Here is a 24,797-nt window from a genome sequence, read left to right on the forward strand (position 1 = left end):
TTAATTCTGTCATACATCTTAGCACTTTATACCAGGTCGATGGCACCTATGAACGCCTGCAGTCATCAGGTGACTAAGCAGGCGATGAGTCACAATAACGTGGCTAAAGTATGTTGACCAGACCACACACTAGAATGTGAAGGGACGACGACGTTTCGGTCCGTCCTGGACCATTCTCAAGTCGATTGTGAGAATGGTCCAGTACCATGGTAATGGTCTCAATCGACTTGAGAATGGGTCAGGACGGACCGAAACGTCGTCGTCCCTTCACCTTCTAGTGTGTGGTCTGGTCAATATGAATTTTTATACCCCCAGTTACTCTTCAGTCCTTATGAAAGTTAATGCTTCAGACTCAAATCACATTTTCCGATTGATGACTAATGAATGAATTTTTAAATCATTTTCGGGATGAAAATTTTTGTATGAAATGTAAACACAAATCTTCAGACTATGGTCTAAAATCTATGGTGTATAACATCCACCAAGACATTCAAGCGGATTATGTTTCTACTGAGTACAGTGTTGAGGGAGTGTTGCTACTGAGGAGACTCGTTCTCGCACTTTCGTATAGTCAATATTGACTTATTAAATACGTGCATATGTGACATACTAAACATACTAGTTTACCTTGAAAAGCTTCATAGAAAACACCGACCTTACCTTAACCTTCTTAGCAATAAGATGCTTATCTTAACATACTAAGAAGGTTAGGTAAGGTCGGTGTTTCTATGAAGCTTTTCAAGGTAAACTAGTATGTCACATATGCACATATTTAATAAGTCAATATTGACTAAAAGAAAGTGAGAGAACGGGTTGACTGAGGAGACTCAGTGGCGGTGATCAGGCAGGAGTCACACACTGCACAGCTGAGTTGTCCTTTTCAGACTTCTGTTACGCGTTTCAAACACGAGCAGGAAACACGATTCAAACATCACCAGAGAGCCGCACGTCAGATAGTTTCAGAATTTCATTTTGTCTCAAATTTTATTCGTCAACTGAAGGAGCTGATTGTGATGATGGCATGTTAGGATGGTGCAATTGTGACGCTGACAAGAATATCTGATCTTTTTAACTAGATGGAGAAAAGGGGGTGGGGATGGGGGGGGGGGGATTAATCAGATGGATATAACCGGTTTTCAGGTAGACAAAGCAACCCAGGTTCTTGACACTAACACACACACCACATTCGTGGATCTACTCCACCGCCAAAGATTTTTGTTCTCATACACACGTGACTTTGACGAGTCTCACCATATATATATATATATATATATATATATATATATATATATATATATATATATATATATATATATATATATATATATAAATTTCCACAGACATCAGATATGGAAAACCAGCATGTTGCCTACATCTTCGATTTATACATCTTATTTTAGCGACGTAGATATAAACATATATTCTAGCCCCCTCGCGTCCTCGTGAGGGGCTAGACCTTGGTGACGGGGACGCTGGTGATGGCGGAGTAGGTGTGGCAGCCATAGTCATCAGCGATGATGTGTCTAGTGACGGTGGCATGGTCGTCGGGGGGCCAGGGTGCCAGCGGCCCAGGGGGCCAGCCGCGCCCCAGCTTGTCCCTTTGCCGTCGACAGTGGTACCTGCGGAGGACGGAACTGGTTAGGCAAGGTCACGGGGGAGGGGGGGGTTACAGTGGAGAGGGGGGAAAGTCAGGTTGGGGAGGTAGGGGGGCGGGGATAGTTTGAAGAAAAGGGGGGAGGGGGAGAGGGAAGTTTGTGGGAGGGGGGGACACAGGGTGGAAGAAAGGGGACTCAGAAACATTGTAATAGATGACTCATCTCGTGGAAACACTGTGATGGATGAGACTCATCCCGAGGAAACACTGTGATTACCTTGAGTACAAGGGAGCAGGTTGAGTGAACATATTGATTGGGAGAAAGCAGATCGCTTGCTTAATACCCAGTGTTCCTATGATAGTAATATTCCCAACAGAAAAGGAAGAGAAAGATGAAAAGAGGGAGAGGGAAGGAGAGAAAATGAGAGAGAGAGAACAGTGGGAGGGAGGTAAGAGGGGGAGGGAAGGGTTGTACTCACAACATGTAACATTTCACTCTGGGAGTAAACAGGAGACAAAAATGAGATTGAAGCTACGCGAGTATTGGGCAAAAAGGCAGGTTACTGAACACTGTACACGACGAGAATGGGAGAGAGGAGAGGGAGAGAGAGAGAATCAACGAGCAAGAAAGAGAGATAGACAGAGAGTGAAAAAGAGATACAGAGAGAGAGAGAGACAGAGTAAGAAACAGTTAAAGACAGAGTGAGAGAAAAAGAATAGAGACACAGGTAGATATTCAAACGCGCGCACGCGCACACGCACGCACACACACACACACACACACACACACACACACACACACACACACACACACACACACACACACACACACACATACACATACACACACACATACACACACACACACACACACACACACACACACACACACACATACACACACACATACACACACACATACACACACACACACACACACACACACACACACACACACACACACACACACACACCAGCAGCAGGAAACAGTAACCAGCCTGCAGGATGAGTTGAAGGCAGGAAAGGAGGAATTAAAAAGCCTAAGAGAGAATCCTACACAGCACCAGATGCAAACCATCCCTCAGGGAGGCGGTAATGTTCTTGTAGAGGGACCTCTACAATACAACCTTCATTTGCAAAATTGTTTAAAAAGAGCCCTGAAGCTAAGTCTGCAGTAAGGGAAGTTGTCATGAAAGTGGCCTCTTCTCAGGAAGCAGCTAGATGTACTAGCTGGCTGATAGAGAGAAAAATAGCAGCAGTTGTAGCAGGCATTAAGGGGCAAACAGGGACCAACCCAACAGAGAGGTGAGACAAGGACAAAAATGCAGTTACTGAGATCCTTAAAGAGGTAAGGATGGAGAAGGCTGACCAAAATATCGAAAAGGTTTTCAGGCTTGGAAAGTACAACAAGGACAGAGACCGATTGATAAAGGTGATATTCAAGAGCGAGAACACGAAAGAGGACCTGTTAACAAAGAAGAGCGGACTAGCAACTGTAGCGAAGTTCAGAAAAGTATTCCTGCAAAGGGATATGACAAGGGACGAGAGAATGAGGGCAGCAGATGCGAGGAAGGAGCGCAGGGAGAAAGAAAGGAGTCAGGGAACCACAACCCCAAACCCTACAATCCCAGAGAGGAGAGGGGAACCCTCCACAAGAAGTTCAACAGCCACAGGGAGAGGAGCACCATCCCCCACCTTCCGCCCAATAGACATCCTACCTGCCCCAACCCCTGCCAGCCCCCCATTAAGTGCCCACCTTGGGCATCTTTCCCCCCCCACTCACAAAGCAACACACCAACAACACATCAACAACACCAGCCACATACCTGCACAGGAGCAGTGAGAGTGTCAGGAGTAACACTGAGGAGACGCAGACGATGACGATGCCCACCACCACCTGAAGGTTGTCCACACACTGCAGCTCCCCCGGACTCAACCTGTGGGTGAAGGAGATGGACTCAACCTGTGGGTGAAGGAGAGGGACTCAACCTGTGGATGAAGAACTAAACCTGTCGATAGGGAGATGGGTTAGAGATATAGAAAGAGAGAGAAGAAAAGAGACAGACAGATACAAACACAGAGGTATAGCGACACAGACAGACAGACAGACAGACAGACAGACAGAAGGTGGAACAAACTGCTAACATGGACTTTGTGTCCAACCGTTTATACATTTTTCCACCAGATTTCAGCCAAAATGTTTGGCATAAAAAATTACAAATAAATTTTAGTAAAATGTAAAATTTTACAACAGAGAAAATTGTATTTTTTAGCTGTAATGGCGAGCCTTTTGATGTTATATTTTGTCGTCCAGTTCATGTATGTATGTGTGCATATATGCATGTTTGGGTATATATATATATATATATAGTGAGGGCACCAAGACTGCTACCAAAATATACTAATATACATATATATACACTTAGGACACATTGGGAGAAGGGAAGTGAGCTATCCTAGAAATACGAAATCATAGTAATAACAGGTGATCTAAATAAATGATAATAAGGAAAACATTAGAACACGTTTATCATAGACCTGCAATACTTGACACGTGAGACAACGTGATAGAAGACGTGATGGTGGGCCACAGTGCCAGTGGTGTGGGTACACAGCCCTCGGGTGACTGTCACTGACCACCACAACATGAACACAGAAACTAAAGCTACCGTCTCGAGCAGAGGGGGGGGGGAGGCACCTCCCTCCACACGCCCCCCAAGAATGCAGGGTCCAGGGGCGAGATTCACGAAGCAGTTACGCAAGCACTTGCGAACCTGTACATCTTTTCTCAATTTTTGGCGGGTTTGTTTACAATTATTAAACAGTTAATGAGCTCCGAAGCACCAGGAGGCTGTTTATAACAATAACAACAGTTGATTGGCAAGTTTTCATGCTTGTAAACTGTTTAATAAATGTAACCAAAGCCGTCAAAGACTGAGGAAAGATGTACACGTTCGTAAGTACTTGCTTACCAGATTAGTGAATCTTCCCCCCCCCCCTGCGCAGCGGTAAGTCGCAGCCGAGAGATCCTGAATTCCATTCCCACGCTAGGATAGAAGCGTTTGGGCACGTTTCCATTCATCTGATGCCTCTGTTCACCTAGGACTAAATAGGTACCCGTAAGTTATGTGGGCTGCTTGCTATGGAATGTCAGTAGTTGGTTTAGAGGGGCCTCGATTGCCCTAGAAGACTTTGGGGAACTATATATATGTAATGGGCTTTTCTTTACCCGTTATCACAGTTCTGAGGTTGCTGCGTTGTGCTTTAGTGAAACGCGTCAGAACCAAAAAATCGCTAAATTAGCTCCCAACCCGAGTGAAGAATAACTTTAGATATATAGAGAACATGCTTGCTACCATCATTGCTCTAACCCTATATAAATTATGTTTAACAACAACAACACACACACACACCTTGGTTGACACAATCTCACCTTGGATACTGAAAGAAGATGCAGAGGCACTAAGCGTGCCGCCCTCTATGGTGTATAACAGGTCACTGGAAACATGAGACCTACCAGAAAGCTGGAAGACAGCTAATGTAGTCCCAATGTACAAAAAGGATGACAGGCAAGAAGCACTGAACTACAGGCCAGTTTCCCTAACTTGTATACCATGCAAGGTGATGGAGAAGATTGTGAGGAAAAGGCTCGTAGAACATCTGGAGGAAAATAGCTTTGTAACACACCACCAGCATGGGTTCAGAGATGGTAAATCGTGCATCACAGGTTTAATAGAAGTCTATGATCAAGAAACAAAAATTAGGCAGGAAAGAGAAGGGTGGGCAGACTGCGTTTTCTTGGACTGTCAGAAAGCTTTTGACACAGTACCCCATAAAAGACTGTTACGAAAGTTACAGCAACAGGCAGGAGTAAAAGGTAAGGTGCTCCAGTGGATAAGGGAGTATCTAAGCAACAGGAAACTTTTTCCGTGTCAGAGTAGTTAACTGGTGGAATGTATTAGGCCGTGTTGTGGTGGAGGCTGACTCCATACACAGTTTCAAGTGTAGATATGATAGAGCCCAGTAGGCTCAGGAACCAGTGCACCAGTTTATTGACAGTTGAGAGGCGGGACCAAAGAGCCAGAGCTCAACCCCCGCAAGCACAACTAGGTAAGTAGAACTAAGTCAGTACACACACACACACACACACACACACACACACACACACACACACACACACACACACACACACACACACACACACACATACACATGTATGTATGAAGGTAGGAGTGTATGCGTATGTCTCTCCTCACTGCTGTCACATATTTCACCAGAACTGTACTGCAGAGACCAATTTCGACTGTCATAATTGTCTCTTCTGTTATCACATTCTCTCTGTCTCTGTCTTTCGTAATTTGTGTGTGTGTGTGTGTGTGTGTGTGTGTGTGTGTGTGTGTGTGTGTGTGTGTGTGTGTGTGTGTGTGTGTGTACTCACCTAATACTCACCTAATTGTGCTTGCGGCAGTTGAGTTCCGGCTCTTTGGTTCCGCCTCTCAACTGTCAATCAACTGGTGTCCAGATTCCTGAGCCTAAACTGTTTAACATGGGGGGGGGGAGGTACGCGAACAAGGGGACACAGGTGGAAACTGAGTACCCACATGAGCCACAGGGACGTTAGAAAGAACTTTTTCAGCGTCAGAGTAGTTAACAGGTGGAATGCATTAGGCAGTGATGTGGTGGAGGCTGACTCCATACACAGTTTCAAATGCAGATATGATAGAGCCCAGTAGGCTCAGGAATCTGTACACCAGTTGATTAAAAGTTGAGAGGCGGGACCAAAGAGCCAGAGCTCAACCCCCGCAAACACAACTAGGAGAGTACACACGCACACACACACATATCCCCAGGAAGTAGCTCGTAGCAGCTGTCTAACTCCCAGGTACCTATTTACTGCTAGGTGAAGAGGGACTGGTTGATTACACAGTTCCCGCCGCTGTAAACAAAGGTGTTCTAAGAATCGACAACGTAGCCATAGCAACAACAGTCAAAGTAAACACAACTGGAGAGACAAATGAGACACAGATTTCACCAAGAATTTCTTCACTGTCAAAGTTGTCAACAAGCGGAATGGGTCCAACGGAAATGTGAGACTAATTCAGAAGAATAGAATCATTGTATTAAAGACTTAATGGGTCAAAAGGGGGGACTAAAGAGCTGAAGCTCGACCCTGAAAGGAGCAACACCCGGATGTGTTGTGTGTCACGTGATGCTGAACACCTCTGAGGACTACACATGTGTGACATCAGTCCCCTCCACATGTGTGGCATCAGTCCCCTCCACATGTGAAGGCTCCACATGTGTGGCATCAGTCCCCCTCCACAAGTGAAGGCTCCACATGTGTGGCATCAGTCCCCCTCCACAAGTGAAGGCTCCACATGTGTGGCATCAGTCCCCCTCCACAAGTGAAGGCTCCACATGTGTGGCATCAGTCCCCTCCACATGTGAAGGCTCCACATGTGTGGCATCAGTCCCCCTCCACAAGTGAAGGCTCCACATGTGTGGCATCCGTCCCCCTCCACAAGTGAAGGCTCCACATGTGTGGCATCAGTCCCCCTCCACAAGTGAAGGCTCCACATGTGTGGCATCAGTCCCCCTCCACAAGTGAAGGCTCCACATGTGTGGCATCAGTCCCCCTCCACAAGTGAAGGCTCCACATGTGTGGCATCAGTCCCCCTCCACAAGTGAAGGCTCCACATGTGTGGCATCAGTCCCCCTCCACAAGTGAAGGCTCCACATGTGTGGCATCAGTCCCCTCCACACGTCAACACTCCACACGTGTGAGTCGTGAGTCGAAAAGTAGGTAAGTGTATAGTAAAAGGGAATAGGTAAGAAGTAAGGGGAAGATACGATGGGGCAATAGTGAGGGGGGGGGGCCAGGTGGGGCCTCTCCCCCCTCCCCAACAACCACCACCTCTGCTCACTCAAGCAATTCGCGACTATGGCATTCCTTAATTATAGAGACCACGGGTTGGTGGAGGGCCTGGGTGGTTGTTATACACCAGGTAGGTCAACACACCTGCCTTGCTATACACCAGGTAGGTCAACACACCTGCCTTGCTATACACCAGGTAGGTCAACACACCTGCCTTGCTATACACCCGGTAGGTCAACACACCTGCCTTGCTATACACCAGGTAGGTCAACACACCTGCCTTGTTATACACCAGGTAGGTCAACACACCTGCCTTGCTATACACCCGGTAGGTCAACACACCTGCCTTGCTATACACCCGGTAGGTCAACACACCTGCCTTGCTATACACCAGGTAGGTCAACACACCTGCCTTGTTATACACCAGGTAGGTCAACACACCTGCCTTGCTATACACCCGGTAGGTCAACACACCTGCCTTGCTATACACCCGGTAGGTCAACACACCTGCCTTGCTATACACCAGGTAGGTCAACACACCTGCCTTGCTATACACCAGGTAGGTCAACAGACCTGCCTTGCTATACACCCGGTAGGTCAACACACCTGCCTTGCTATACACCAGGTAGGTCAACACACCTGCCTTGCTATACACCCGGTAGGTCAACACACCTGCCTTGTTATACACCAGGTAGGTCAACAGACCTGCCTTGCTATACACCCGGTAGGTCAACACACCTGCCTTGCTATACACCCGGTAGGTCAACACACCTGCCTTGCTATACACCAGGTAGGTCAACACACCTGCCTTGCTATACACCAGGTAGGTCAACACACCTGCCTTGTTATACACCAGGTAGGTCAACAGACCTGCCTTGTTATACACCAGGTAGGTCAACAGACCTGCCTTGTTATACACCAGGTAGGTCAACAGACCTGCCTTGCTATACACCCGGTAGGTCAACACACCTGCCTTGCTATACACCCGGTAGGTCAACACACCTGCCTTGTTATACACCAGGTAGGTCAACAGACCTGCCTTGCTATACACCCGGTAGGTCAACACACCTGCCTTGCTATACACCAGGTAGGTCAACACACCTGCCTTGCTATACACCCGGTAGGTCAACACACCTGCCTTGCTATACACCCGGTAGGTCAACACACCTGCCTTGCTATACACCAGGTAGGTCAACACACCTGCCTTGTTATACACCAGGTAGGTCAACACACCTGCCTTGTTATACACCAGGTAGGTCAACAGACCTACCTTACAATCGACTGATTTAGACAGGTAGGGTGAACCCATCAAAACCACTCCCACAGAGTGCTGGAGGCAAGACCTTTTGCGCAAGTAAATATCAACACAGAGCCTTGTACCAATATGGCTACATAACACTGTGCAGCCATTTTAAGAATCAACGTGATGATTCACGTAAAAAAGATTCAGATTCACTGAGCATTATATCGAGGGACAAACGGCGTTTACGAACAGTGGAAAAGCTTGAGAAATGTTCGATTATTTCTGTACAAAATCAGAACAGTCTATCAGATCACTGACTGGTGAATGAGCAGTGTAGCTCTGACAGTCAGGTACAGGTCCCATTAACCACTGGCGAGTGGTTATGACCAGGTCGTGACCTTAACCATGGGGTCGTCTGCCAGGTTCAGTCGTCAAGGGACGATGACAAGGGGCCAGATTCACGAAAGAACTTACGCAAACACTTACGAACGTGTATATCTTTCCTCAATCTTTGACGGCTTTGGTTACATTTATTAAACAGTTTACAAGCATGAAAACTTCCCATTCAACTGTTGTTATTGTTATAAACAGCCTCCTGGTGCTTCGGAGCTCATTAACTGTTTAATAATTGTAAACAAAGCCGCCAAAGATTGAGAAAAGATGTACAGGTTCGTAGGTGTTTGCGTAAGTGCTTTCTTGAATCTGGCCTAAGGCCCCGGGGAATAATGACTCGCGTTTAATGCTAGCAAACCATTTTTTTTGTTTGTGTAGACAACCATTTATAGCTCCAACGGCTCCGGATAACTGAGTATAAATTCGTTTAAGAAAATGGCTTTTGGGAGAAGTGTTTTTGGCGTTGGAGGATAATGTTATGGAAGTGTTCATCCAGCTTGTTTCTTAAGCGGGATTGGTGTCTCGACTTGATTTGTGTGTAGCTGTTTTTCACACGTATTATTGCTTATTATATATCACCCACGTAGTGATCATCGCTCTCAGTAACCCCGTGACAAGGAAGGTAAGAGACAAAGTAACCCCGTGAGAAGGAAGGTAAGGGACAAAGTAACCCCGTGACAAGGAAGGTAAGAGACAAAGTAACCCCGTGAGAAGGAAGGTAAGAGACAAAGTAACCCCGTGAGAAGGAAGGTAAGGGACAAAGTAACCCCGTGACAAGGAAGGTAAGAGACAAAGTAACCCCGTGAGAAGGAAGGTAAGAGACAAAGTAACCCCGTGAGAAGGAAGGTAAGGGACAAAGTAACCCCGTGACAAGGAAGGTAAGAGACAAAGTAATCCCCGTGACAAGGAAAATGAGAAATCGAGACTGAAGGATGGAGACAGAAAGACCGCGCTAATTAAGGCTCCTCACGAACACGAAGAAATGGGCCTCTGTGGTGTAGTTAGAATGAAGAATGCAACCAGGTGAAAGATGGACCTCCTGGTTGTGGGGGTTGTGGGAATGAGGAGGGAGGGGGGTGTTGTGCCAGAGGGATGGGGTGGGGAAGGTGTTAGTGCAGGGTGGTACCAGTTAAGGGGGGGGGGGAGGGGGTGGTGTAGGGGAAGGGGGTGGGCGGGTGACCATATGCATCATCTTGAAAAGGCGCCGAAAGCTCGCTAACTGCCTCCCCAAAATGGCATTCTCTTCCTCGAAGCAGCCGATAATTGGCGCAACAACTTGTTTGGATGGGAGTCTCGTTCCTGTTAGGGGTTGTTATGCTTATGGTACAGCCACCAGAAGGCCACTAACAGCCCCATTACTGTTGCCAACAGCCCCGCGTGACTCTGAGTCTGAGAGTCTTACGTGACTGACACTCACACGTGATTCTGAGACTCACACGTGACTCTGAGATTCACCCTTACAGACTTGATGAATGTGCACTCTGCCCGACCCGGCCAGGCTTGACGGCGCCTGCCTCAAGGATCCTCAACCATCACCACCTCAGCCCGACGATAATTCCCGGTCCTTCTCACAGTGGCTGGAGGCAGGTATCTCCGTCTCCAGCTTGGCTAAATAATTTCTGGACCTCACTTGGCCTCATAATGTTGCTTGTGAACAATGTTTGAACTGAACCCGCTGATAAGATCACCTCGCTCTCTCTCTGGTCACTGTAAGATGACCTGGCTACAAGCCTAGTGTCGTGTCTTTGCCTGTAGTAACGAAGGATCTAATTGCTAGAAGCACAGTTAGGCTTGCAGGAATTCCTTGACGATAATGCTGAAATAACGAGTCGCTTCTTAACTACGTTTTAGAGGGCCAAATTCCACATTGCAGTTCGGCAGGGAAGTCGAACACCGAGCTGCTCCACTGAGGTGCAGATATCACACCCAACATCTCCACTGACATACAGATAACGCCCCTAGCCTCTCCACTAAGGTACAGATAACCAAGGGGAAGCTTTTAAAACATCACGCCTCAGGGGGGATGATCACCCACCACACCAGACTAATACCAGAAGCATTAAGCAGAAGACTCACATTACTGGACAGCTTAAAGCAACGTCTTGCCACACCAAACACAATTAGAAACCACAGAGTTTTTCCCCACAAGAACAAGGACGGAACACGTCCATGACGGGAACACGTCCTGCCACGGCCCTGACGAGAACACGTCCTGCCACTGCCCTGACGGGAACACGTCCTGCCACGGCCCTGACGGGAACACGTCCTGCCACGGCCCTGACGGGAACACGTCCTGCCACGGCCCTGACGGGAACACGTCCTGCCACGGCCCTGACGGGAACACGTCCTGCCACGGCCCTGACGGGAACACGGAGTTGCTGACACGGAGGTAAATGAAGACGGAGCTCCTGAACGCCTCCGTGACACGTGTAGCAATTACCGCTGCCACTGATCTTCTTCACCCGCCTGACGCCCATCTGGCTGAGGCCGGAGGGGGCTACGGGGCCACGCTTGGGGCTGCTTAATGCCCTGTTGAACTGCAGACTGGTTTGGTGGTGGGGGGGGGGGGTGGATTGGTGGTGGGGGGGGGGGGGTTGGTGGTGGTGGTGGGGGGGGGGGGTTGGTGGGGGGGGGGCTGAAGGGCCGGTACCAGGAGCTGAACTCGAGCGGTCATTCAACTCTTGCTTGTTTTTTTTAGTAATTGCTGAACAGTATTTCCTGTTGTTAAGGTATCTAGTGTGGTCCTTATTGAAGCTGTGTGGGTTGTCACTCTCTTGCCCACCAATACTGTCTTCCTCCCCTCTCTTATTTATTTAATTTAGTTTATTTTTACTCTCTTCTCCCTACGATACAATAGGTCGATCTCTCTCCCCTCTGCACAAACACGAGAGAGAGAGAGAGAGAGAGAGAGAGAGAGAGAGAGAGAGAGAGAGAGAGAGAGAGAGAGAGAGAGAGAGAGAGAGAGAGAGAGAGAGCAACATATCAGCCTGTCATCTGTATCTATAAAAGAGAATGGTTGTCTCTCTATATTTGTCTGACCAAGGTTGGAGGCCAAACGCTTGGGGCTAGAGTCAACAAACCTTTGCAGGGTGACTGGTCAGAGGTACAGGGCGGGTATAGGCTGGTCGGGGAAGGTGGTGTCGAAGGAGATGGAAAGTAGGGAAGAATAGGGAAGGTGAAGGGTAGTTAAGTTGAAGTTTAGGGAAGGTGATGAAGGCAAAAGATGATAGGGGAGAGAGGGATGGTAGGGAAGGTTGTAAAGATAGAGATGATGAATGGTAGGGAAAGGTAAAGGAACTATCAAGAGAAAGCGCTAAGCCATTGCAACCATATAGCACTGGGAAGGGATCAGGATAAGGATTTGGGATGGGACAGGGGGAGGGAAGGAAAGGAATGGTGCCCAACCACTTTGAAGAAGAACAACCACTTAACATGTTCTTCCAGTGAAGAACATAAGAAATATAGAGAACATGCGTGTTACACTGTTCTCACCCTCAGAACTGGAGGATAAAAAACAATTATATACATGTTATTTAATTCCAAAATTGTATAATAATAAAAGTATTGAATAACAGTAAAAAAGCTACTGTATATGTTTTGCTAGAGCGTAACTACTCGTTATGTAGAGGAGTACTAATGGATATTATTTTTAAACCGTTGTTAGATATGATTTCACAGGTTTACAAAAATATATTTACTAAACATTTTTTTTTAATGAGAAAATATTTTTTTTATCCTTTATTTTAATTTTTTTTTTAATTAAGCGGAAATGAAGGACATTGACGCCTTGCTTTATTCTGAGGTCAGTAAACAACGTGTTATGAACAACTGTGTGTTTACTAACTCATCTTGAGCTCATCCAGTAGTTGTGGTTGTTGTTGTTATATTAGTCAACATGGTACAAATATTATTAGTAAAATATGCTACGTAACACTGAGTCATATTTAACACTAAACTACAATATAAACCAGTAAACTACAATATAAACCACTAAACTACAATATAAACCACTAAACTACAATATAAACCACTAAACTACAATATAAACCAGTAAACTACAATATAAACCACTAAACTACAATATAAACCACTAAACTACAATATAAACCACTAAACTACAATATAAACCACTAAACTACAGTATAAACCACTAAACCACAATATTCCTCATTGTGCTATTGATTTTCTCATCAGAACTGCACTACTCTATTACCCTTTTCAATGCACTATTCTACCATATAATTAGCTTGCTATATAATATTCCTAACCACACACTACTTCTCCACGTACTGCTCTACACTGCTTTACACTTCTCTAAACTGCTCTGTACTACATTACACGTCTCTGAACTGTTTAAAACGTCTCTAAACTGGTCGATACTACTATACACCTCTCTAAACTGTTACACACTGGTTTACACTGTTCTAAGCAGATCAACACTGCTCTGCAGCGCTTTAAGCTGCTCTACACTGCCACTATTGGCGCCCCGTCAACCAACATTACACTGCGAATCAGAATATTTGGCTGGAATAACAATCCCGTGTCGTTCCTAATTAGAGACAATGACAGTAATCAAGCGAGACAATTAGCACAATGTTGACTAAGTGACAACACTTAGCAAGTGAAGCGTTACATACGGTCACAGGCATGGTGCACTCAGTGATGCACTCAGTGATGCACTCAGTGATGATGAGGGGGCCACGTGACCGTCATCACTCAATCAGTGATGAGGGTCGTGTGTAGTGAAGACTGATAGCCTGAGATGATGATAGTTGTCTGTTGTAAATGATGGTTACAGTTGATAGTGCAACAAATAATGATGGTTACAGTGATGAGGATAGTGAGGATGTGGCCTCCGTCGCCCCGGGCAGCGCCGGGTAGGCTCCTCTAGCTGGACAGATACTCTCCGGACAGGCAGAGCGACAGTGCCGTCAGGGACAGTTCTCAAGCAGTCAAGGGCACAGTCGCTAGACAGTCACACTGACGGTGCAGACAGTGTCAACACTCAACCAGTTAAGCTCTCACGTAACGTTCATTGTCACGAGAAGAGGAAGAAGAGAAATTACAAAAAACCAGGGGAATAAGAAGATGGAGATTACGTACACGGTAGAAATGATATAGAGAGAGAGCATATAAATATACTTTCTTAAAACAGACATTCTTAGTCCCTATCATGTTACTGAGAGCCCGTAGGCATGTGTGGGAGAGAGGGAGGTTTGGGGTGGGGGTGTAGTGGTAGGTGAGGAGTACTCACCTAGTTGTCTTTGAGGGGAGTTAACTACGACTCTTGGGTCCCACCTCTCAACTCTAAATTGACCTGTGTGTAAGTTTCAGAATCGATTGGCTCCTGATATATCTGCACTTAAGGCTGTAAATGGAGTTTTCCTCTATCACTTTCCTTCTCAGAGGAGAAGGAAAGGAGCTTAAAAAAAATCTAAATAATGTCTGTGTGGCTCATTTAGGTAGTGAGTTTCCCCTCTGTGATCCCTTGGTAATGTACCACCTCTGCTTAATAATCTGCTCTTGACTGCCCTGAGTATTTTAAATGTGGTAATAATGCCTCCCCTGTTTATTTTCTTCTCTAGTGACGTGAGGCTTAACACCAGTACTCTTTCCTTGTAGCTCATACCTCTCAGCTCTGGTGGCATGCCTCTCAACTTCCTCCAGCTTAGCTTTGTGTTAAGCAAAAACGTGGTGTGGGGAGGGAGTTGGGGGGAGGGGGGGGGGGTTGCGTGGGGAGGGTTTTGTAGTGAGAATTTTAAGGGGAGTGTGTTGGTGTGGAAGTAGGGTGTAGGTAAGTTGTGCGGGGGCGGAGCTGCAACCCTTCTCTCTCTCTCTCTCTCTCTCTCTCTCTCTCTCTCTCTCTCTCTCTCTCTCTCTCTCTCTCTCTCTCTCTCTCTCTCTCTCTCTCTCGCTCTCTCTCTCTCTGTCTCTCTCTCTCTCTCAAGAGTACACACACACGGAAGCCTCACACGAGGGAGGAGCCACTATGAGGCAGGAGAAGATGAGAGTCTTCTCCCTCTCCCTTACACCCCGTTGGTGAGAGCATCACTTGAGAGGGAGAGGGAGAGGAAGAAGAGGTTCCACTACTGTTGTTTACTCTCTCCACTTTCCATCCTCCCATTTTCATATTTTCTCGTCAGCTTTAGTCTTTTCCATTATTTCCTATTTCCCAATCTCCCTTCCAAACACAACCTTTCCTCTGCCTCTATAACACTATTCCCTCCCCTCTGTTTGGGTTTCTTCTTTTCTTTCCATTCCATTTCCTTTTTGCCATGTAGTTTCTCGATTCCTGCCCGTCTTAATCCATCCCTTTTATCACGTCTCTGCGGGTCCCGTGTCCCCCCCGGCCCCTGCACCAGTGTCCTCAACAACACTCACAAAACACCTCCAGATCGCGCTTCAAACCTCCCTCCCCCACACACACCCCACGCCCACCCCCCACACACCCCACCCCCACACACACACCCCTTCTCTCACATATCTCTAGTAGCACCCCTTCCCCTTACTTTATCCCCCTCCCTCCCTAGCTACTTCCTTGTCTTCCGTCCCGTCTTCACGTCACCCACTCCCTTCTCTCCCCACCACCAGCACCCCACCACCAGCACCCCGCCCCTCCCTCGCCCCAGGACGCCCCTGAAGTATGCACACACTCCCGTACGTCGCCCACTGCGATAGCTCAAGATCGATTTGACATTTTTCTTGTTTAGTTTATCCAAGTTCTCTCTCTCTCTCTCTCTCTCTCTCTCTATCTCTATCTCTATCTCTATCTCTATCTCTCTCTCTCTCTCTCTCTCTCTCTCTCTCTCTCTCTCTCTCTCTCTCTCTCTCTCTCTCACGGTCGTTGGATCACCTATCACCTCCGTGCCAAAGTGGCACCCGAGGGAAGGCCTAAAGTTTCAGTTGGACAGCAGACAGGTGTCTGGAATCTGTCTTATGTGTGGTGGCTCAGTGGTAGAGCTGCTGATAGTGACTATGGGGCCGCAGACTCCGATGATCCAATTAATAACTGGATCATTGGAGTACAACTAATTATAGTTGGATAATTACCGGTAAGGTATCTAAAAAATATATAAGAAAATAAGAAAAATACAAATAAATAATAAGAAAATATAAATAAATTATAATCTTATGTATATCATATATGTTGACCTACTTATATCTTACATAAATACAGATATAAAATACATATTCTGTAGCTCATTTTTCCTAATTGTAATTGTTCTGGTGATGTTGTTGTTGTTACTTGATACACAAGTGGCAGCCCAGCACTCTGTATCATGATATACAACACTCATACTTTCACAAGTGCTTGTGTATTAATGTGCTTAGTGTATTTAACTCTTAAGGCCAAGCGTGTGTCGTTAATTTACAGGAAGTATGCATTAAGGTGTGTGATTGTGCCCCCTCTCCCCCCCCGGGCCTTCGCTGTGACCTCTGGCACTGTGCCTCATACTGCTCCGTGAACGGTGTCAGCATCTACAGGATTGTTACATTTAATTGTGATTATTCTTGAAAGCCGAGGTATTGTGGTGTGTAAAATTACTGTATATATACACTAGATGTAGTGCCACCATCTCTGTCTGTCTCTCTCTCTCTTGTTCTCTCTCTCTCTCTCTCTCTCTCTCTCTCTCTCTCTCTCTCTCTCTCTCTCTCTCTCTCTCTCTCTCTCTCTCTCTCTCTCTCTCTCTCTCATATTCTCTCTCTTGTTCTCTCTCTCTCTCTCGTATTCTCTCTCTTGTTCTCTCTCTCTCTCGTATTCTCTCTCTTGTTCTCTCTCTCGTATTCTCTCTCTTGTTCTCTCTCTCTCTCGTATTCTCTCTCATGTTCTCTCTCTCTCTCTGCCCTACAATATTAGTTATAAAGCAATAAGAACAAGTGTCAGTATGTCTTTATAATTAAAATCACACAATAGAATAGTTCCCTTTCCAACCTCGGAGGTGAGCCTTCAGTTTTCTCTGGTCATCGGAGAGAGGGAGAGAGGGAGAGAGGGGGAAGGGGAGGAAGATGGGAAGGGGAGCGGCCGAGGAGGAGGGGAGGTGTAAGGTGGGGAGAAGGGAGAAAAGGGGGTAGAGGAGAGGGAAAAGAATGGGATGGGAGGAGGAAGAGGATGGAAAGGTGGGGGGGGGGGAGAGAAGAGGGGGTAGAATAAGGGGTGGTTATCTTGAGATGATCTCGGGGCTTTTAGTGTCCCCGCGGCCCGGTCCTCGACCAGGCCTCCACCCCCAGGAAGCAGCCCGTGACAGCTGACTAACAAGACTGTTAATGTAGTCCCGATATACAAGAAGGGAGATAGACAGGAGGCACTGAACTACACGCCAGTGTCCCTAACCTGCATACCATGCAAATTGATGGAGAAGCTTGTGCGAAAAAAGCTAGTGGAACACCTGGAGCGAAAGAACTTTGTTACACAACATCAACAAGGGTTCAGGGATGGCAAGTCCTGCCTCACAGGGTTAGTTGAATTCTACGACCAAGGCAGCAAAAATCAGGCAAGAAAGGGAGGGGGTAGGCAGACTGTGTATTTTTGGATTGCCAGAAAATCTTTGATACAGAACCACACAAGAGGCTTGTGAAAAAGCTGGAGATGCAGGCAGGAGTGAAAGGGAAGGTACTCCATTGGATATGGGAGTACCTAAGCAACAGAAGACAGCAAGCCACTGTAGGGGCGAGGTCTCAGATTGGAGAAGTGTCACCAGTGGAGTCCCATAGGGTTCAGTCCTTGGACCTATACTATTTCTGATCCAAGTAAATGACCTCCTAGAGGAAATAGACTCGTTCCTCTCAATGTTTGCTGATGATGCAAAAATTATGAGGAGGATTAAGACAGAGGAAGGTAGCATGAGGCAACAAGATAACCTAGACAGACTGAATGAATGGTCCAACAAATGGCTACTAAAGTTCAACCCAAGTAAATGTTCGGTAATGAAACTAGGCAGTGGAAACAGGAGGCAAGAAACAGGATACTGAATGGGAGATGAAGTCCTTTACGAAACGGACAGAGAGAAGGATCTAGGAGTTGATATCACACCAAACCTGTCTCCTGGAGCCCACATAAAAATAATAACATCGGCTGAGTATGAGAGGCTGGCTAACATCAGAACAGCCTTCCGGAACCTGTGTAAGGAATCATTCAGAACCTTGTATACCAAATATATAAGACCAATCCTGGAGTATGCGGTCCCAGCTTGGAGCCCATACCTTGTCAAGCACAAGCTGGAAAAAGTTCAGAAGTATGCCACTAGACCAGGGGCCAGATTCACGAAACAGTTACGTAAGCACTTACGAAAGTGTGCACCTTTCCACAATCTTTGACGCCTTTGATTACATTTATTAAACAGTTTACAAGCATGAAAACGTCCCATTCAACCGTTGTTATTGTAATAAACAGCCTCCTGGTGCTTCGGAGATCGTTAACTGTTTAATAATTGTAAACAAAGTCGCCAAAGATTGAGAAAAGATGGACAGGTTCGTAACTGCTTGCGTAACTGCTTCGTGAATCTGGTTCCTGTCCTAGAGCTATGATGTATGACTTAATCTAACAAAAACTAAAGGAATGATACCACAGATAGGAAAGAGACTTAGGAGAGAAATAATTACCACATATAAAGTCTGCAGAGAAATTTATAGAACAAACAATGACCGAGTAGCTTGAGTGGTAAGCAAACAAGGGGACAAATTACTCACACTCTCTATAGAGAATTTTGTCCGTGCCACAGTAGTGAACGAAGAGAGCACATTGAGCAATGGTGGAGGCAAACTCCACTCACAGTTTCATATATAGATATGAAAGAGCCCAATAGGCTCCGGAGACCGTCCACTAGTTGATTGAAAGTTCAGGAGCGGGACAAAAGAATCGGAGGTCAACCCGGGCAGGCAACACATTACATGAGTAAACACACACACACACACACACACACACACACACACACACACACACACACACACACACACAAAGAGCAGAGCCTCATGTTCCTGGAAAACAGAAGAGTAAGGGGAGACATGATAACCACCTACAAAATTCTCAGGGGAATTGACAGGGTGGACAAAGACAGACGCTTCAGCACGGGTTGGACACGAACAAGGGGACACAGGTGGAAACTTATTACCCAAATGAGCCACAGAGACATTAGAAAGATTTATTTTTAGTGTCAGACTAGTTAACAAATGGAATGCATTAGGAAGTGATGATGGAAGAGGCTGACTCCATACACAGTTTATAATGTAGATATGATAGAGCCCAGTAGGCTCAGGAATCTGTACACCTGTTCATTGACGGTTGAGAGGCGGGACCAAAGAGCCAGAGCTCAACCCCTGCAAGCACAATTAGGTGAGTACAATTAGGTGAGTACACACACACACACACACACACACACACACACACACACACACACACACACACACACACACGCACACACACACACACACCCCATAAACTATCCTCCAATTATCCTAACAACCTCACGTTATCTCCAGGGACACCCGATCACATCGCTAATAACCTGGAATGAATATTTTTTCCTTATTAAAATTCCGCGAGTGTTTGGAATGACGGAGAGGCCAGCGGGAAGCCATTAGGACGAGCCCATAAGGAAACCTTCAATACGAGGCGAGAGCTGCGGGCTGACCGCGTGCGAACACTGGCAACGGACTGTCTGGCTCCGACTTGGGTTTCCTGTTTTAGATGTAAATATGTTCGTTTTTTTTGCGCGCACGTGTTCATAAATGTGTGTGTGTTTTATCTGTCGTATATATATAATTTTCTTCCATTATTTGGCTGCCATCTCTTACCCTTCCCTCTCTCTCTCTCTCTCTCTCTCTCTCTCTCTCTCTCTCTCTCTCTCTCTCTCTCTCTCTCTCTCTCTCTCTCTCTCTCTCTCTCACAGCTATAAAGAAAACTATACGACTATAAAAATATAAAAATGTATTACTTCTTATCAGAATTATTCCACTCTTTGCGTTCCTTCTTTAACTAGTTCACTAAGCAACAAAAAAAATCCTATAAGTTTTTAATATGAAAGAGACTCTGGGTTCACCAGCCACTCTGGATCGACTAAAGGCCGGTATAGAGTTTGGTGGAGGTTGCTTAAAACTTCGCTCAGATGTCGGGCCTTTCGTTCAGAGGAAATGTCCAAGCACTGACAACCAGAGACAATGATTTGTCACTGACAGGTGAGAGACAGGCTGACAGACAGTCATAGAAACAGTAAAATACAGAAAAATTATTTGACAGACACATGTACGGAAAAAGGGACTGAAAACCAAACTGCAAAGAGATACAGTGGCAGACAGACGGACAGACAGAGAGAGACAGTGAAAGGTACAGATAGACACGAAACAGAAACAATAGAGACGCAGTGACAGACAGACACACACAGAACCACAAGGTGTTTATCAAAATCGAATACATAAAAAATGAAATACAGAGCTGAAGAGAGACGCAAACAGGCGATGATACTTTAAACTTGAATCAATATTGTGGTGGAGGTTGGGGGGGGGGGTGGACTCCTCCCGAGGGGGGGGGGGGTAAAGGAGTGGCGTGGGGTTTTGGGGGGAGGATCGGGGTGTTGGTGAGGGGGTGTTGGGGGAGAGAGGAGAGTGGGTGGTATGTTCAAGGAAGATGATTAGTGAGACAGACAGACAGACAGAAGTTGTAAATCATAAATAAACTTCCCAATTATCAGACAATATAAAGAAGGAACGATAGAAAATGTCAATTTAAAGAGAAAAAAGCGTGAAAGGTGAATTAATTAGATAAACGAGAGATAATATGGAGGAGGGTATTATCAGGGGGGAAAGCGCCAAGCCATTATGACTATATATAGCACTTGGAAGGGGTCAAGAAGAAATGGTGCCTAGCCACTTGGACGGTCGGGGTGAAAATAACTTAAACAAGTAAAGGTGATTAACAAGACTGAGAATGCCTAGAGAAATGAGAAGAGCCAGAAAGCACGAAAAGCAAGAAACGAGAAGAAAAAAGAAAGTCAACATTACCTAGTTTTATTATTCATGCGCTTATGAGAGAGAGAGAGAGAGAGAGAGAGAGAGAGAGAGAGAGAGAGAGAGAGAGAGAGAGAGAGAGAGAGAGAGAGAGAGAGAGAAATAATGAGAACAAGAAAAACGGCTATTGTATTTAAAATGCTGCAAAACACCCTGAATATTTTATAGGATATTTTGCGGTGCAAATTATACAGGAGGACGGGAGGCCCCGCGCCTGACATTTTGCCTATAAAATATGTACGCGTAGAGTGGCCCGACACTGAAAAGCGATTCCTCCGCTTACCTCAGAGTTTGACTGGCTGTTGAATGCCTGATTGCATCTCTCTAGTGCCTACCCGCTGACTGACAGCACTTCAGATGGGGTGCAAAGTCAGTTCCACAGATGTAATCTGATTCTAGGATGGAGGGAATTAAGTGGACGACTTGATTCCTCGTCCCTGTATTCTGTGTCTGTCTGGCCCTGGTGAGTGATGTGTTTAGTGACTCTGCTGTGAGGAACTTGGCATCACAACTAACCTGGAGAGGTATAGTCCCCTGACCTTCTGCGGGGCGGCGCACTGGAGGTCAGGAGCGGTGAGGGACGTGTTGGAGGCACTCAATACCTCTGCCAGCCACTTCAAGGAACAGTTGCATACCATGGGGTTGCCCCGCAGGTCCAGGCTGGCTAGCGACCTCCACGTGACCTCCGTCGCTGGCAGACTCTGGAGGCCGTTGGCGCGGAGGTCGAGGGAGAGAAGGCGTGGGAGGGAGGTGAGGAAGCCTCGGGGAAGGTGTCTCACCAGCGGGTTGTGTGAGAGCGTGAGCTTGCGCAGGTTTACACACTGGGTGAGAGCCCCGGGGTGCAGCATCGTCAGGTGGGGACATCGGGAGATCTCCAGCGATGTCAGCTGGTCCAGGCTTCGGAAAGCACCGCCTTCCAGGCTCTTTAGTTTGTTCCTGCTGATGTAGAGAGAATCCAACATAAAGAGCGATGCCAGGGCCAGTGTCGGCACCTCTCGCAATAAGTTGTCGTTGAGATTTAGCTTCAGGAGCCCTTGCAAGCGCTGGAACGCAGTATCGGCGACGAATTCAATGCTGTTGGTCTCGAGTGAGAGCGTCACAAGGGCCTCCGTGTGGAAAGCGTTGGGTTCCAGGCGGGACAGACGGTTGCGACAGAGATGTAACGCCTTCAGCACCTTCAGGTCGCCCAGGGCTGCCGTGGGCACATGTCTGAAGTAGTTATCACACAGGTCGAGCACGTGGAGGCCCTGACACCCGCGGAAGGAGTGCAGAGGAAGCGTGTGGAGCTTGTTGTGCGCCAGCAGGAGCACCTTGAGGCCCTTCACGTCCAGGAGGGCCGCGGCCGGCAGCTCCGGCAAGATGTTATGGCTCAGGTCCAGTAGCGTCAGCGACGACAGGCCCCTGAGGGCCCCGGCGTCCAGGGACGACAGGTTGTTGTGACCGAGGCGCAGCTCCCGCAGCCTCACCTGCACCTGGAAATTGCCGGCGCCCAGGTCGGACAGGTTGTTGTGCGAGAAGTCCAACTCCTCCAGCTGGTCGAAGAACACGAGAGACTGACCGACGGAGCTGATTGAATTATGCGCCAGATTGAGGCGACGAAGGCCCGGGTTAAAGAGGATAGGCACGACGTTAATTCCCACGCCCACGCAGCGGGCGCTGGGCCCGTCGTCGTCGCACGAACATCCAGTGGGACAGAACGCCCACGCCACGCCCACCAACGCCGCCCACGCTAGCCACCAACACATTCCTGAAACGAAGAAAGAAATATAGAAGCATTAACATGAGTTCCTGAATTTTGTCTACCGTCTTATTCACTACCCACGAGTGCCAGAGACAGGAATGTCGCCTCCCAGCTGATATCTTTCCAATATACCATTGGCAGCAGGGCGGACCATAGCGAGGGCTCTCAGTAGATGTGTGGGCGCAGGTAAGCAAGCGCCCGGAGGACTCTTCCTGACACAGCTCCGTGATGTACGGGCCATGAAGACCACCTGTCCTCGCTCTCCGAGGCCCCACGCGACACCTTGATGCCACCATCAGCCTCCAGCATCCATCTATTCCTCTCGCCTCTAAATTCATCTTATCCCTTTCTGCTCAAGATGTAACACGTGAAGATGCACTGGTATTCTCCTTCGCATCCCGTCGCGCGCCTCCAGGATCACACATCTCATTCCACTGCCACTCTTATCTTAAATTATTAGCCATAAATCAATATGTATTCAATTTTTGTATAGGCATTAAATTATACTATTTAGTGATAATTAGTATTGAGGGCAAAATAACCAAACAATAATAATGTACCTCATAATAATAATAATAATAACAATAATAATTTACCTCTTAATAATATTAATAATAATGTACCTATATTACCTAATACCTAATAACTATATATAATTATTTTTGCAAGTCTAGTCATAGTTTATTTCTAAGTTTACAACTTAGAAATGCATTTTTGTAGCGATTCTATACCTTTTTTTTTAATTCTTTTGTGAATTATTAACTAAGAGTTTTTAATTACCGGAATGACAATTTGTTTGGATCGCCGGCCTGTTGTCAAAACACATTCCATAATTTTGCATATTTCGGATGGTAAGAGCACCGACACTGCTCTGTGTGTGTGTGTGTGTGTGTGTGTGTAGAGGGAACGTTCATTTGGTTGTCACATATCACACCTGTGGTGGGTAGTTTGTTCGTAAGAGGATAGCATGTAGAGGCATGTAGTTCAACTTCTAGTGTGTGGTCTGGTCAACATGTAGAGAAGCTCTAGGGAGGGCAGGTATCTTGTGATCTTTGTAGAATGAAGACAACCCAGCTGTATATCTAGTGCATTCAGGCGTCTGTATGTGTGGTCTTGAGTCAAGTACATTAAGTTTGCTACTTATTAGATGAGGCAGCTCTTTCTTGAGTTTTATCTAACGTGTCAGGACCTACAGGTGTTGACTTACCTCTTCTACGGTAACTACAATTCTGTCACACACGACACAAGAGCATACACGCAACACGTGGTATCAGAGGATTCATGACTGGCCGGACTTTGTTACTATAAAGGAGGCGAGAGCAGCGGCATCTAGAGCACAGGTGGTCTGATGGTTGTGAGGTACACGAGAGGGCTCCACAACCTTCCCAGCTGGACGAGAGGCGGTCTGAGAGGACAGAGGCTCCAGTGGAGAGCTCCAGAGCCTCCCCGACCTGAAAGCGGGGTGGGCTGAGTGTGCTCCAGCTCCACTAGAGGGTTTCACATCCCACAAGAACCCGCCACAGAATCTCTTGATTAAGTTTGCTGAGAGCCTAAATCCCCACTCTTCTCAACCTTTATCCCCCACTCTTTTTCTGCTGCTGGCACTACCACTACTGGCGCTGTCTGCTGCTGCTGGCACTGTCTGCTGCTGCTGGCACTGCCTGCTGCTTGCACAACCACCTGCTGGCTCTGCCTGCTACTGGTAAGGCCTGCTGCCGGCATTGACTGCTGTTGGCACTTTCTACTGCTGTTGCTACCTGCTACTGTGACCACCAGTCGTTGCTACCCGCTACTGTGACCACCTGTCGTTGCTACCTGCTACTGTGATCACCTGTCGTTGTTACCCGCTACTGTGACCACCTGTCGTTGCTACCCGCTACTGTGACCACTTGTCGTTGCTACCCGCTACTGTGACCACCTTATGGGAGGTTCTGGAGGCCCCGAACTACAA

At 46.9% G+C, this 24,797-nt stretch overlaps 2 protein-coding genes and 1 long non-coding RNA gene across 3 annotated transcripts in view; 1 reads left to right on the forward strand and 2 right to left on the reverse strand.

The window, feature by feature from the left end:
* Positions 1–719, reverse strand: part of LOC138373606 (uncharacterized) — a 3,682-nt gene extending 2,963 nt beyond the window's left edge. Inside the window, exon 1 of the long non-coding RNA XR_011231268.1 lies at positions 1–719. This exon is cut by the window's left edge and continues 777 nt beyond it. This is a non-coding gene — a long non-coding RNA (uncharacterized lncRNA).
* Positions 1–24,797, forward strand: part of oxt (Xylosyltransferase oxt) — a 295,185-nt gene that overhangs the window by 137,077 nt on the left and 133,311 nt on the right. The gene's annotated exons all lie outside the window — the stretch shown is intronic.
* LOC123770255 (chondroadherin) lies at positions 1,320–22,865 on the reverse strand. The gene is made up of 3 exons (XM_069339914.1): positions 21,622–22,865; positions 3,421–3,531; positions 1,320–1,619 (listed from the first exon to the last, which is right to left on the reverse strand). The coding sequence occupies exons 1-3, from the start codon at positions 22,848–22,850 to the stop codon at positions 1,451–1,453; spliced, it is 1,509 nt and encodes a 502-aa protein (XP_069196015.1). The 5' UTR covers positions 22,851–22,865; the 3' UTR covers positions 1,320–1,450.

The sequence above is a fragment of the Procambarus clarkii genome, chromosome 42 (assembly GCF_040958095.1).
Source record: "Procambarus clarkii isolate CNS0578487 chromosome 42, FALCON_Pclarkii_2.0, whole genome shotgun sequence".
In the NCBI taxonomy this organism is placed as follows: domain Eukaryota; kingdom Metazoa; phylum Arthropoda; class Malacostraca; order Decapoda; family Cambaridae; genus Procambarus; species Procambarus clarkii.